Here is a 12,523-nt window from a genome sequence, read left to right as displayed (position 1 = left end):
TTGAGCATGGGCCTGCAAACCAGACAATCGCGGTTCAATTCCCAGTCAGGGCACATGCCTGGGTTGCAGGCCGGTTCCCTGCAGGCCAGTTCCCAGCAGGGGACGCACAAAAGGCAAACATACATTGATGTTTCTCTCCCTCTCTCCTTTCCTTCCCCTCTAAAGATAAAATAAAAATTTTTTTAATTACTTTAAACCAAAAGGTATTATTTTTGTTCTGAAATGTATTAACTAAAGTGTTGCTTAAATGCCCCAAAGATTGGTTACACCATTTTTCTTTAATATCAGCTCCTTTTGAGATTATAAATAAAATGATTTTTTAAATTTTATTTTTTCACTAATATTCCAATGGAGTGAAAACCACAGTAAAGAATTTCCTTTGACGGGAAGCTAAAGAATAAAACAAACAAGCAAACAGAATAAAAACGAAGACACTGAAATGGAGAACAAGTGGACAGTGACCAGAGGGGAGAGGGAAGGGAATTTAAGGGGAAAAAGGGGGAGGGATTTTGAGGAGCAAGTATGAAAGACACAGGAATAAGGACTGGGGGGGGGTTGAAGGGAGGGGGGAGACGGGGAAGGGGGGGTGGGATGGGAGAAATAGATAAAAAAATGTACTTGAAAAGTAACTAAATAAAATTTATTTAAAAAAAAAGAATTCCCAGTGTACAAATAGCACTGCTCCAGTCTAGGGTTTTGTCACCTGTTGGTTGACATTTTGAGAATTTTGAGCTCAAGCACAGAATTTCCTTGGAGATCAGGTGATCCTTAGGTCATACCTCCCAGTTGCCTAGATTTTCTTTTTGGTTTCTGTACACAATGCATTGTAGATTGTGTCCAGTTTTTGAGTGTTATATATATTAATGCTTTTGTTTTCCTCGTCACTTTTTTTAGGTCTACAGCACCAAGATAAGAGCAAGGAATCACCATGGTACTGAAACACATAGTTTTAGTAAGTCAGATTGGAGCCCACTGGGAAAAGATGCTGCCAGGATTTTCCCTTCCTCAGTGGGACACAATGGACATGGAAGCAGAAGAGGAAGTGTCAGCTGACTTTGGTTTGGAGCCTTTTCTTGAGAAAGCAGAGTGGGTCCTAGACATTGAAGAAAAAGCATTTTTGTTTTTGTTTTCCCCTCATCTGAGCCTTTGCCAACTGTGCAACTCTCTCACTTTCTCTCTCTCTGTTTTGCTTTGACCAATACATGGTTTAATATTTGTTTCATTTTGATTTTTTGAACCAACCACCTTGTCAGGAAAACATGAACCACACATGAAGATGCTCATTCTTTCAGGAATACAATTTTATAGCTCTGTGTGCATCTATTTTTGTAGAAATACAGAAAGTTTGATTTAGCATCGATGGGCTATTTTTTAGGGATGTATTTTTTTTAGTATTGTAACAATTGTTAAGTTCTGTTTAAAGAACTTGCTCTCAGAGAAGCACTGGCAAAAATGTGTAAAATGCTTGTCTTTAAGATGTCTGTGATACGCTCTGTGCTTTCTAGGTTACCTCAAGTGTTTGATAGTTTATCCCTTTTAACAAAAGTAGCACCATAGCCAAACCAACATAGTATTGGATTGCATTAAATCTCAGCGAAGATTTAACTCCTTACTAGCTTACTTAGCTTTAAATTATCTGTATAGTTTGAAAAGGAACTTTTTAAATGACCACACTGAAGAGGATTATTTCTTTACAGTTTTTTTTTTATTTCTCCCAAAGAGTACTTGTAGGTTGATTTGAAAAGTTTTGCATAAACTTGCAATCAGATGAAGAGTTTGCATAGAGTATGTACTTCTCTTTCTGGTCCATTTGAGTTTGATAAATGGAACCAGGCTTTAGACCCAACTATTGGAAAAATTCATTTAACCATGCTACCTTTGAGTGCCAGTGACTTATTTTTCTTGTTCCTAGTTATTAATTCATGGCAAATTTTAAGGTGATATTTTAAGTAGTTTTTTTTTCTGAGATAGTTTGAAGGGATAATATTTAGGAAGGTACTAGCACATTACAAAGCCTTTAATTCCTTGACTATTTCTGATCATGTTACCTATCATTGTGAATTGAAAACTAACATAATTGCATATGTAATATTTTAAACTTAAGTTTTTGCAAGGTTTTTTTCTTGTTTAAATCTGATTTTAGGTTATTTCTTTACAACAAAATAATTTAGGCCAAAATGAAATTTGGATTTATACCACAATTACTGAAATTAGGTTAGTAAATTGACAATTTGTTTTTTGAAATTTATTATTGAAAACCCCAGGTTCAAACTGATATACCCTCAGAATCTAAATAAAGTGAAGCTGAAGTTGTCATTAAGACTCTACCAGGAGAAGATTATGAAAGTAGCAGTTAATAATTTATGGACATTTAATGCAAAGTCCCTTATTTTTTCATCTCTTTTCAAAGATGGGTCATATTAAAAAGTTAACATTTTAAAGATCTTTTTTGGTAAAAAAAAAGTTATTCAAATTTTCCACATCCCTGTCCTTACCCATATGAAGTACAATGTTTCATGAAGTACCACTTTTCCTCTTAAATATGTGTATCATGTATGTGAACATTTTAGATATAAGAACAGTATAACCCCTGCTTAACTAGACAGAGTTCCCTCAGATAATTTTCGAAGATTTCTCTTAGCAGTATTTTATGTACTAGTTTTCTTTCCTGGTGCAGCTCATGAGTTATAAATCTATAAATGTCTTCTTGTAGTCTTATCACTCCATACATTGTGTCTTCTTCATCGGACTCTCCTTAGCACACTGCACATTTTTACCTAATGTGAAGTCCACGTTTAAGGTATCTTCCATTCATTAATGACATGAACGTAGATTTCTAGAGCCTGGCTTGGTTAAATAATCTATGTTTTGATTTAAAATTTGATATAGTGCAGTTGTTTGTGATTTGCCTAAATCAGTGGAGCACAGAGTTGAATAAATCTGTAAAATTGGTTTGATCTTGCATCCTCCTGAGTTTTCAGAGACAAGTATTTGGTAGTTCACATGGGTTAACTCAACAGGGATTATTTATTTTTCCCTTGGAATTATTAACTTTCTGTGCAGTTTCTCTGAGAACAGTGTTGTATTCCCGCTCATTTAGATAATTCAATTGGATTTTCCCAATTAAAAGAAGAAAAGTATGAACTCTTTGCTCTTTTCCTTATTCTCCATTGAACTGAATGGAAGGAGAGAGAGCATGCAATGAGATAGCCTCATCCTGAATTGAGAGGTTTTGTGTTACTCCTGGCAACCATACAATAAAATATTCCTTGGCTCTGAGGTCCAAGAAAAGCTGGAGACCTAAATTCTGCTGTACACAGGAAAGATTTGTAAGAACACACCTAGGTGGTATTGGCACAGCAAGGATTAGATCCTTGCATATATGAGGCATGGGCCCAATCTAAGTAAAAAGAATGAGTGCTTGTTTATAATTGTCTGGCATCCCCTTGATATGATCGTATTACTGTTACCATGTGAAGGTGTGCAAGATGATGAGTTGTAATTTGGCATGATATTCTGAGTTTATTTTAAGTTTAAAGTGCTATCATGCTCTGGTTCTTGTTTCCTCACTTCAGAATGATGCTGTTGAACTTGAGTGTTCCGAACTGCTTTATTGAGGGTTACCACTTCCTCTCACAATTTTCTATAGAACTACTCTTACTTTGACAGTTTTATAAATTATTCAAGCTTTCTAAAGACCTATGAGCTAGTCCCTAGAAAATTATCTGATTTATTTGATGTCCAATCTATGCTTTGGCCTAAACTATCATGAGTTAAAGAACAGCATAATAGTGACAAGTTCAATCCTAAAGGGTATTGGTCCCTCATTGTTTATTTGAAAAGGTTTCTAAACTTTTTAAAAATCAGTGTTCCTTCTTAAGAAGGTTAACCATCCACTCTGAACTTCCTCCTCTATTTTTCCTCCTTATTCCTATTAAAATTATTTACAATATTATTTTAAGCAAAAATGTCCAGGATTGCTTTGAATTTTGCAGCGAGAACTAATGGAAGACAAATAATTGAGGAATTCTTTTTTTAACTTTGTAAAAACTTAAAAAACCAAATTCTTGACACTGACATAAAACATGCCATTGAGGAACTCATTATTCCTGATGCAAGTAGCATTTGCCCATTCTTACTCTAAGACCTGTAGAACATATGGCAGACTCTATCTGACTTTAACATTTACTGCCTGGTTTAATGTTGTATTTGTAATTTAAAAGAGCAATCAGAAACCAGTATTTCAAGAAACTGTATTCTATTTCATACTGAGTGTCCCTTTGTTAGGTAATATTTGCTGAATGGAGTCCATGGGTCAGTGGCACTAAGTGGTGGAAAAGGAAAGTATTTCTGTTAGAGGTCTGACATGGGGATGAATAGACAAGTGGAATGAATTAATGGAAAAGAACATTTGGTTGAACGTTAGGTCATTCTCCGAATTTTGGCTTAGCCACAATTTGATAGGTGTGATCTAGGGTTTCATTTATTTATCTCATGGATAAAGTGGCATAGTAATACTGGCAGGCCATGAAGGTTGGAAATTATATGTACATATATAATCAATCATCCACTCATAGTAGATGTTCAATAAATGAAAGCTACCACAAATGTCTGTCAGTTGAGTAAATAGATCCTAAATCTGAGCCCGCCAATGTCCCCTCTTTTTACTTTCCATACCCATTTCTGCAGAAGTAGAACTATGATTATGCTTTTCTGTAGCAAATTAATGCAAGATAATTTTTACCTTCTGCTAGGTGTTGAAGATAAAATGTAAATTTCTTAATTATCTCTAATATTTGAGCGTGCTATATTTGAAGGTAAATAAGTTTTAAGTGGTATGGAGGTTCAACTCTGAGTTTTATTACATATTCTAAAATTTTATTTATCTAGGATGCTATGAATTATTTTCTCCAAAATCAGGGCAACAGGTTCAACGCATCACCAAAGTTTATATTTTTCAGTTATATTTTGGGCTTCTTAGCACCTGGAATAAAAACATATTTTTTGAAGTTATTCAATTTTTTTTCTACTTGCCTTGGAGGAAAAAATTGCAAAATATGGTGGAAAAAAATTGTCCACATGTAAAGGAGGAAAAAAAAGCAGAACCATTTACGATCTCAGTCAGCAGATTTACTCTGCTTGAGAAAAAGAAACAACTTTAACAACTTTATTGGAAGCAGATGTTGACACTGTGTCAGTTATTGAAGATGGAAAGTGTTCAGTTGAACCATTGCGGTTACAAAGGGGTATTGATGGCAGTTAGAATTCCTGTGATTGATCACCTTCACAACAGGCAGGACGGCAGAAAGCAGGAACTGTTTGAGACCAGGGCTGCGATCAGCCTGCCAGTTTTAATATGCAGGACCCTATGGATGCAGTTTTGTTTTATTCTTTCATCCAGGATAAAAGGGACATCTTTTAGAAAAGTAAGGCTTTTGAGAGAAACATTAAAACTTATTTCCTAAAATCATGGCCCAAGAGTCCTTTAAATCTAGCATTAAAACATTAAAACTATTATTAAAGCTATTTCAGAAAATTAGGTTAAAGTTTTAGTTCAGCAATGTATGTTGAGGATGCTGAGTATATAAATTTCACAGACATGGATGACAGGAGATTGGGGTATGGATGGAACCTGCAAGAAAACCTCAGTCTCAAAAGCTTCAAAAGTTAATTACCTTAGCAACTTGGTCATGGATGTTGGTTACAGAACAAACTTTGTAGGTGTTTTCCCTCTAGTGCTTTCTGGGAATATTACCCTATATACTTTTCCAAAGTATAGAAATAGTCATTATTATTAAAATATCTTAATTGTTTAAATTTGTATTGTCCACTGTTTTTTTTTTCTTTTGTGAAAAACATTTTCATAGCTTTAAATAATTGATCAAACTAGTTCTCTTGAATTTGCAAATGAATTTAATCTAATAAATTTATCTGAACCCTCTTAAAATTCCAAGGAATAGTAAGTGTAACTTGTCAGTTCCATCATATAAATAAACAATGACTCTCTAGAAAAGGGCAGGTCACCATCAATTAGCTTCCTTTTGAACAGCTTTTGGACTACTAAATTTTGACCTAAGAATAATTTTTTTAGTATACAAGATTCTTTAATTAGCTTTTTTGGTATATGCATAAGATGTGAACCTTTTAAATGATATCCCTTTATATTAATTAGGTGTACATATTTTCTTATGTTGTGGTTAGCACAAAAATTAATGATGATTAACTTGACTTAATTTCTTAGGATATTTACAATTTTGGATGTTATATCTAATTTTAAAATGTTATTCCATGCATTTTTTCTGGATATACAATATAGGGAAGGGTTTTCATGTGAATTCTTTGTATCATGTTAAAGTGCATATATTGAAAGGAAAACACAGATTCAATTTGTATTCATCATTTAAATCTAAGTAAGATAGTATGCTTTTATAAAAATTATGTTGTATGGTAAACTTATATGTGTCACTTGATTAAGTGAACTGAAAGGTAATGATAGAAATATCTTACAACCTTGAAATACAGTGAAATTACAGATTTGTTAGAATTATGAGCAATTTTATGCTAATTTAATTTTACATTTCCAGAAAGACAAATTAACTAATCTTAGCCATGTTGTCATTCTTGATTTACAAAAAATATGAAATTCACAAAACTCTTGGCTTTAAAACTACTTATAAAATCATATTTTGCTTTTCTGTTTTTCTTGGTTTTGGGGAAAGAGACATGTTTGTATTTCTGTTCACTCTTCAAATGCAGGTGTTGTGACTGTGGGTTGATGATATAAGATAATGGAGGACTTTGTAATAAAAACAGATGTCATCTTCAATTTGTCCAATAAATAATTTAATGTGAATTTAATGTTTATATTTAATATAGCACTGGTTTGAATGCATTTCTTGACAGTAACTAAAGATCACTGTTTTCTTTTTATTTAATTAAGCAACCTATAAATGTCTGGAAATTAAAACATCATACTTTTTTATGAGGTTAAGTTAATTTTTAGAGTAATGTGCAAAGGAATTCTATTTCTAGGAATGTACAAAGGAGGGACCCCAGAAGAACCAGAATTATCTTCGGGAAGGCAGGCCCCTTGTAGTACAGGCCACCCTCACTAGGTGAGTGTTCTAGGAACCCGTCTGTATCAGTGTGCCTGCTGGCATTATTGAGAGAAGCTGTGTTGGCTTCAACGAATTTATTTTAAAGACTCTTTTATCGCATTTGACCATTTCATGATGGGTGATTTGTGAGAATACCTGCCCACATCATGCTAAGTGTTCAGCAGTTTTTGACCAAAAACAGCATGACCCCCCATGCACTACCCTCCCTATACACTTGATCTCATCCAGAGTGACTTTTTTTGTTTGTTTCTTGGGATAAAAAAAGTCCTCAAAGGGAAAAGTTTTGCCCATATGGAAGAGGTGAAACAAACAAACAAAAAAACAGCAGAAGCACTTAAAGACATCAAAACTGACAAATTCGAAAACTGTTTTGAGCAGGGGAAAAAACATCTAGATAGGCGTATTGCATCAAATTGAGAGTACTGGAGGTGACCAAAGTTTAAACATGTAAGAATGAATGCACAATGTTTTATGAATACTGGTTATGTTGGGTCCCCCAGTGTATGTTACAGTGAGGAACGGGTTATAAAACAAGTATTAGTGGAAGAACAAATGAAATGGGCTGTATTACATAACAGCAGGAAGCTTATGAATCCTTTAAAACAGTGTTTCTAAAGTTACCAATTGACTCTCTGGGAGGTGTGTGTGTGTGTGTGTGTGTGTGTACATAGTTTGTACATTTATTGATACAGAATTTGCTATAAGTAGGATGGAAAAAGAAAGAAAACTTTCCTGACTATTCATTGACAATTGAAGAAATGTACCTTAGAAAAAAGTCCAAGACCTTATATTTTTAAAGGAAGCCAGAGTTTCCTGACATGAGTCTTCTATTTTCTTACTTCTATTTCTTGTCTTTAATGTGAAAGCAAAATGTCTGAAAATCAGTATTTAAATCAGCAGACCCTTCAGCATTACAGATGAAATAATTTGGCACTGGCTTTTGAACAGTCTGCCATATATTTAGATTAGACTAGTGTTATGAGTTTTCCATGGATGCTGTCAAAATTAGCACAAATTCAATGGCTTAAAACAATATAAATTTGTTATATTATGGCTCTGTAGGTCAGACATTTATTTGGCCCTGGTCTCAGTGGGTTAAAATCAAAGTGTCAGCTTCCCTCCTGTTTACTCCAAGGGAAAATCTGTTTCCTTGCTCTTTTCAGGATCTAGAGTCCTTGGCTAATGCCCACCTTCCTCTGTCTCCAAAACTGGCAACTCCGGTCAAGTCCTTCTCATAAGGCATCACTCGGACCCTCTTTTGCTTCCCTCTTACTTGTTTAAGGCCTTTTGTAATTATATTGGTTTTACCTGGATAATCCACAATAATCTCCCAATCTCAAAGTCCTTAATTTAATTACACCTGCAAAGTCTCTAAGTGTTAGGCAACATATTCACAGGTTCTGGAGATTGTGAACATTTTGGGGGAGCCATTCTACATTCAATCATTTTTTACCAGCCTTATAATCTGGAGGAATTTACACCAAAAGTAGCAGGGCGTGTTCTGTTTGCAAAGGTCATTTATGTAAGATTCATATTCACTTAAATAAGTGCATATGAAGGAAAATCCTGTTACTCTATTAAACATTTCATGTGATTGTTATAGTGCCTTGGGATCCAAAGGGTTATGTGGTATTTATTTCAGACAGGCGCTCAGGGGGGTGGAGAGCGAGACATCTGGTGCAGATTCTTCCTAGCTGAAGTGTGTTTTCTTTGGGGACAATCACTACCATTTAATTGTTTTGCTTCCTTTTTTGGGAACATATGCCCATGCTGTGATGTTCTAAGTCTCCAAGCATCTCATTTGACTTGCTTATACACATTTGACTAAATGTCTATGTATATGACCACATTGACGTGGTAAAGCTTTTACATTTCTGTCTAGATTGAATCATTGCATCTGCTATCAGTTAAGCAGTGGAAAAACTGTTATGGAAAGCAAACATGTTTTGATACATTTAATGTGTAAAGTAGGTACCTCTACTCTAAAATGCAGTTGATCGATAAATGAGCTAGACGCTCTCTTAAAAACAACACTAAAGCACAACTGTTTTACTTTCCATACCAAGTTTGGCGGTGGCTGAATGAAGAACACCAGCATTGATCTTTGTTTTGCACTTGTGCAAGAAACTATTTGCAGGGAGCCAAATATAGCAACAGAGGATTTAATATCCTGCCAAAAAATACAAAATCTGTTCCCCTTTAAGCACGATACTCTATCCTTTTCTTGTGTATCTTGCTAAAATAAAAATATAGCTTTAAGCAGCCCCATTCCTCCTGCTGGAAGTTTCCTAATCTTTTACAAATGGGCTATGTATGATTTTGTGGTGTTTCATGTTTCCAAAAGAAAATGGCTATATGAGAAATCTATCCACTGCTATGATTTCTCTTACCAAAAAACGTAAAAAAAACCCAAACCTTACAAATCAAAGAGTCAACAGCAACACTTCGATGGTGTCGGTACTAACCAACAATCACTGGGTGATTATCTGTGTTTCATTTTGTATTGAGCCCAAAATCGGCTCCTACAACCAGTATCTTCTTTGCCTTAAAAGACATTTGTTTTGCTCTGAATGTTGTCTGATGGGTTGATGAAAAATCCAGATTCCTCTAAAATTTGGGTAATAACTGATTCTTCTTCTCCACCCACAGTAAATGTACAAAATTTTAAAGCAGTTTTGCACACATCACCAAGAAAATAAGCTTTCCACTGTAATAGTTTTACCAGACATCTCTGTGTGGGATTTTAAAACAAACACAAGGCTATTTGGAAATACTTGGTATATGTAAATATGCAAAATATGCCGAACAGTGCTAACAGCTGGAGGGTGTACTCTCTCATCCTTGAGCAGAATATTTTGGTGACAGTGCTGGCTATTTTTTCCATCTTTGCTTGTCCTCCACGCCCTTATCTCCACCCACTCTCCCATCCACAATATCCTTCAAAAGTACATACTTCACACCCCCCCTGCTTACACGCTGCCTCCAAGAGGATCATTTTAGTAGATTCCCACTGGAAAAGGTGGGCGGTGCCTTGCAGGAATGTTGGAGTTACGCGATGTTGTCAGAGCTGAGCTTCGGGGGATTTGCTTGCACTTGTTCTGACGGCAGCCCGCACAGGGCCAGGCTCTCTGGGGCCCAGATTCCGCGGAGGCTTGTCTTTTCAAGGAAGCGAAAAGTCTAGCTGAGTGGCCTTCTGCCACGATGAACCCGAAGATCACGCTGTAATCATTTTGAGTGTGTGTTATCAAGTTCTGTAACAGCAAGATACTCATCCATTTATGAAAATAAGCATATGCCTTTCTGCTTGGAGCCAAAAAAGAGAAGAATATCTGAGAGAAAAATAAATCTCTTCTTGCAGGATGTTGACAGGTTTGTAGGGGAGAAGATAGCAAATGCGAAGCGAGAAACGCTGGTCCCATGGACCAGTTCCTCTCGTAACTTGTTGATATCATTCAGCCCCATATTTCCCAGGTTTCCATATCTGTCAGGAAAAGATCAAATAAAATAATAAATGCAAACTAAAAGTACTATGTAGATACAAAGAGATAGGAGTTGGCATTTATTCAAAGTCTCCAATGTACCATGAACATTACAGGAACTTAAATAATTTTTTACAAATAGCAATATATAGATACCATTATTTGGGAACTGTTAGCAACATAAAAATAAAAATATTTGAGTTTCAGTGATGCTTCTTAAAAGTTGTACAACTTTAGACAAGTTCCTTGATCTCTTAATATCTTAGTGTGTTCACCTGTAAAGATATTAAAAGCAATTATTTCACATAGTTGTTATGGGAATTAAAATATATAAAACATTTACCACTAAGCAAATACTGTCATTTTTTATTAATCTTTTTTTAGTAATTTAGGGAAATGGGGAGAGCATCAGTTAAACACTTGGCCATGGGCATTAGTCTACAAGTCACAGAGTGAAGAGTCACACTGAAGTTTAAACAAAGAAAAGAATCTTAGAACACCATACTGCCCCACAGCGTTCTTGCTACTGTCCATCTGAATGTATTTTCTGTGAACACAGTTTCATACTCTTAGCCACCTGGAATAAAAGAGGCCGTAGGGGAAACTGACAATGGCCAGGAAGGGGAGGTACTTTAGAAGAGTGAGCACAAGTAGTGTGCCAGACAGAGCTATGACAGATTTGAAATCGCAGACATTCTTTGTAAATTGTGGATACAAAATCAGTTCATTCACCATATTCTTCTGGTTAAAAGGATCATGGTTATTTTTCTACTAGAGTCAACTTCAAATCTCACTAAAATAATGAATTATGGCTTGGAAGAATTATAGCTTTTTTGTTTTGACATCTTATTTTTTTTATCTAAAAATGTCAACTCCCTAATAATTTTAAGTGATGAGTTCTTGTTTTGTCTACTAAAAAACATCAAAATTACATTTTAATTTTGATATATTTTTACAATCAATGTTTCTAAAGTATCCTTACTTCACACACCTTGAGTGTGAGTTAAGGCAGGACTGAGAGTGATAGAATAAATCATTTAAAAACCCAAAGTCTTACACAGCTTCTCTGTTGGAAAGCTAAGATGGTGCAAGAAGATTTAGTTTGAGTCTTTTTACCCCCTACTTGTCAGCTGTTTAATGTGGATAGAATTACTGTTTCCTACTGGTAAAAATTTGTGGCAATACCTATATTATAGTATAGACATGTGGATCAGATGATATTATGTGCAAAAGCCTGTTAAATGCTGGACTTCCTAGGAAGTTCAGGATTTTATGTATCGATTACCAATGGTCCCAGTATATTAGGCACCCAGGAAAAAAAATTTCAAAAATCACTTCATTGAATTTCCGCACAGCTTTCCAAAGTGAGTTTTCTTTTTTTTTCACCAACACTTTAATTTGAAATCACTGATTATATTATATTGATCAACACTTTGAAAAACAAAGAATAAGCTTCTTTTTGCTTGTTTGTTTGTTTTTCTCTTCAACTTTTTCACCCAGCCCTTTCCCCCGCCTCCTTCAGCTCTGGCAGCTGTAAGTCTGTTCTCTGTATCTATGAGTCTATTTCTCTCTTGTTTGTTTAGTTTGTTCATTAGATTCCACATATAAGTGAAGTCTTGTGGTATTTGTCTTTCTTTGACTGCCTTATCAAGATGGGTTTTCTTATTCCCACATTACAGATGACAAAACTGAGTTGTAGAGATTTTACATAACTTGCCCAAATCAGAATCAGTAATGAATACTCAGTCTGTGTAACTTTAAAGCTCTTATTTTCTTCTAAAGTGCCAAGTTGCACCTCAATTTACTAAGCAATTAATATTGGGTACCAACTGTTTGCTCACATTCTTGTATAAAATGTAAGTAAGTGAGAGTATGAAGACACTGCTCTGGGTGATTGGATACCTGGCTTCTAAACTTCTTGTATCA

General features: G+C 35.1%; 1 protein-coding gene across 3 annotated transcripts in view; it reads left to right on the top strand.

The window, feature by feature from the left end:
* Window positions 1–6,853, top strand: part of VGLL3 (vestigial like family member 3) — a 49,002-nt gene extending 42,149 nt beyond the window's left edge. For all 3 annotated transcript variants that reach the window (XM_037130776.2, XM_037130769.2, XM_037130763.2), the window contains exon 4: window positions 895–6,853. In XM_037130776.2, coding sequence (XP_036986671.2) covers window positions 895–938 — 44 coding nt within the window. In that variant the 3' untranslated portion in view covers window positions 939–6,853. The remainder of the gene's footprint in view (window positions 1–894) is intronic.
* Window positions 6,854–12,523: the final 5,670 nt, after the last annotated feature.

Source organism: Artibeus jamaicensis, unplaced genomic scaffold, assembly GCF_021234435.1.
Source record: "Artibeus jamaicensis isolate MK-2021 breed Jamaican fruit bat unplaced genomic scaffold, CSHL_Jam_final contig_3114, whole genome shotgun sequence".
NCBI lineage: Eukaryota > Metazoa > Chordata > Mammalia > Chiroptera > Phyllostomidae > Artibeus > Artibeus jamaicensis.
This window is presented reverse-complemented; position numbering and strand designations above follow the sequence as displayed.